The 339-nt window shown below is 69.9% G+C and overlaps 1 protein-coding gene across 1 annotated transcript in view; it reads left to right on the top strand.

Annotated features, from left to right (window-relative positions):
* Position 1: 1 nt before the first annotated feature.
* Positions 2–339, top strand: part of FOXD3 (forkhead box D3) — a gene marked incomplete at its 5' end in the record, with an annotated part of 2,296 nt that continues 1,958 nt past the window's right edge. The window contains one exon of the mRNA XM_019528292.1: positions 2–337. Within this exon, the coding sequence (XP_019383837.1) occupies positions 2–337 (336 nt within the window). The remainder of the gene's footprint in view (positions 338–339) is intronic.

Below are 339 nucleotides of genomic sequence, written 5' to 3'. Positions count from 1 at the left end.
GGGGCGCGGCGGGCGGCGGCGCAAGCGGCCCGTGCAGCGGGGCAAGCCGCCCTACAGCTACATCGCGCTCATCGCCATGGCCATCGCGCACGCCCCGGAGCGGCGCCTCACGCTGGGCGGCATCTACCGCTTCATCACGGAGCGCTTCCCCTTCTACCGCGACAACCCCAAGAAGTGGCAGAACAGCATCCGCCACAACCTCACGCTCAACGACTGCTTCGTCAAGGTGCCCCGCGAGCCGGGCCAGCCGGGCAAGGGCAACTACTGGACGCTGGACCCGGCGGCCGAGGACATGTTCGACAACGGCTCCTTCCTGCGCCGCCGCAAGCGCTTCAAGCG

The sequence above is a fragment of the Gavialis gangeticus genome, unplaced genomic scaffold, assembly GCF_001723915.1.
Source record: "Gavialis gangeticus isolate Ggan-Ray unplaced genomic scaffold, GavGan_comp1, whole genome shotgun sequence".
Taxonomy (NCBI): Eukaryota; Metazoa; Chordata; order Crocodylia; family Gavialidae; genus Gavialis; species Gavialis gangeticus.
Note: the sequence above shows the minus strand (reverse complement) of the source record. Positions and strands in the feature narration are given on the sequence as shown.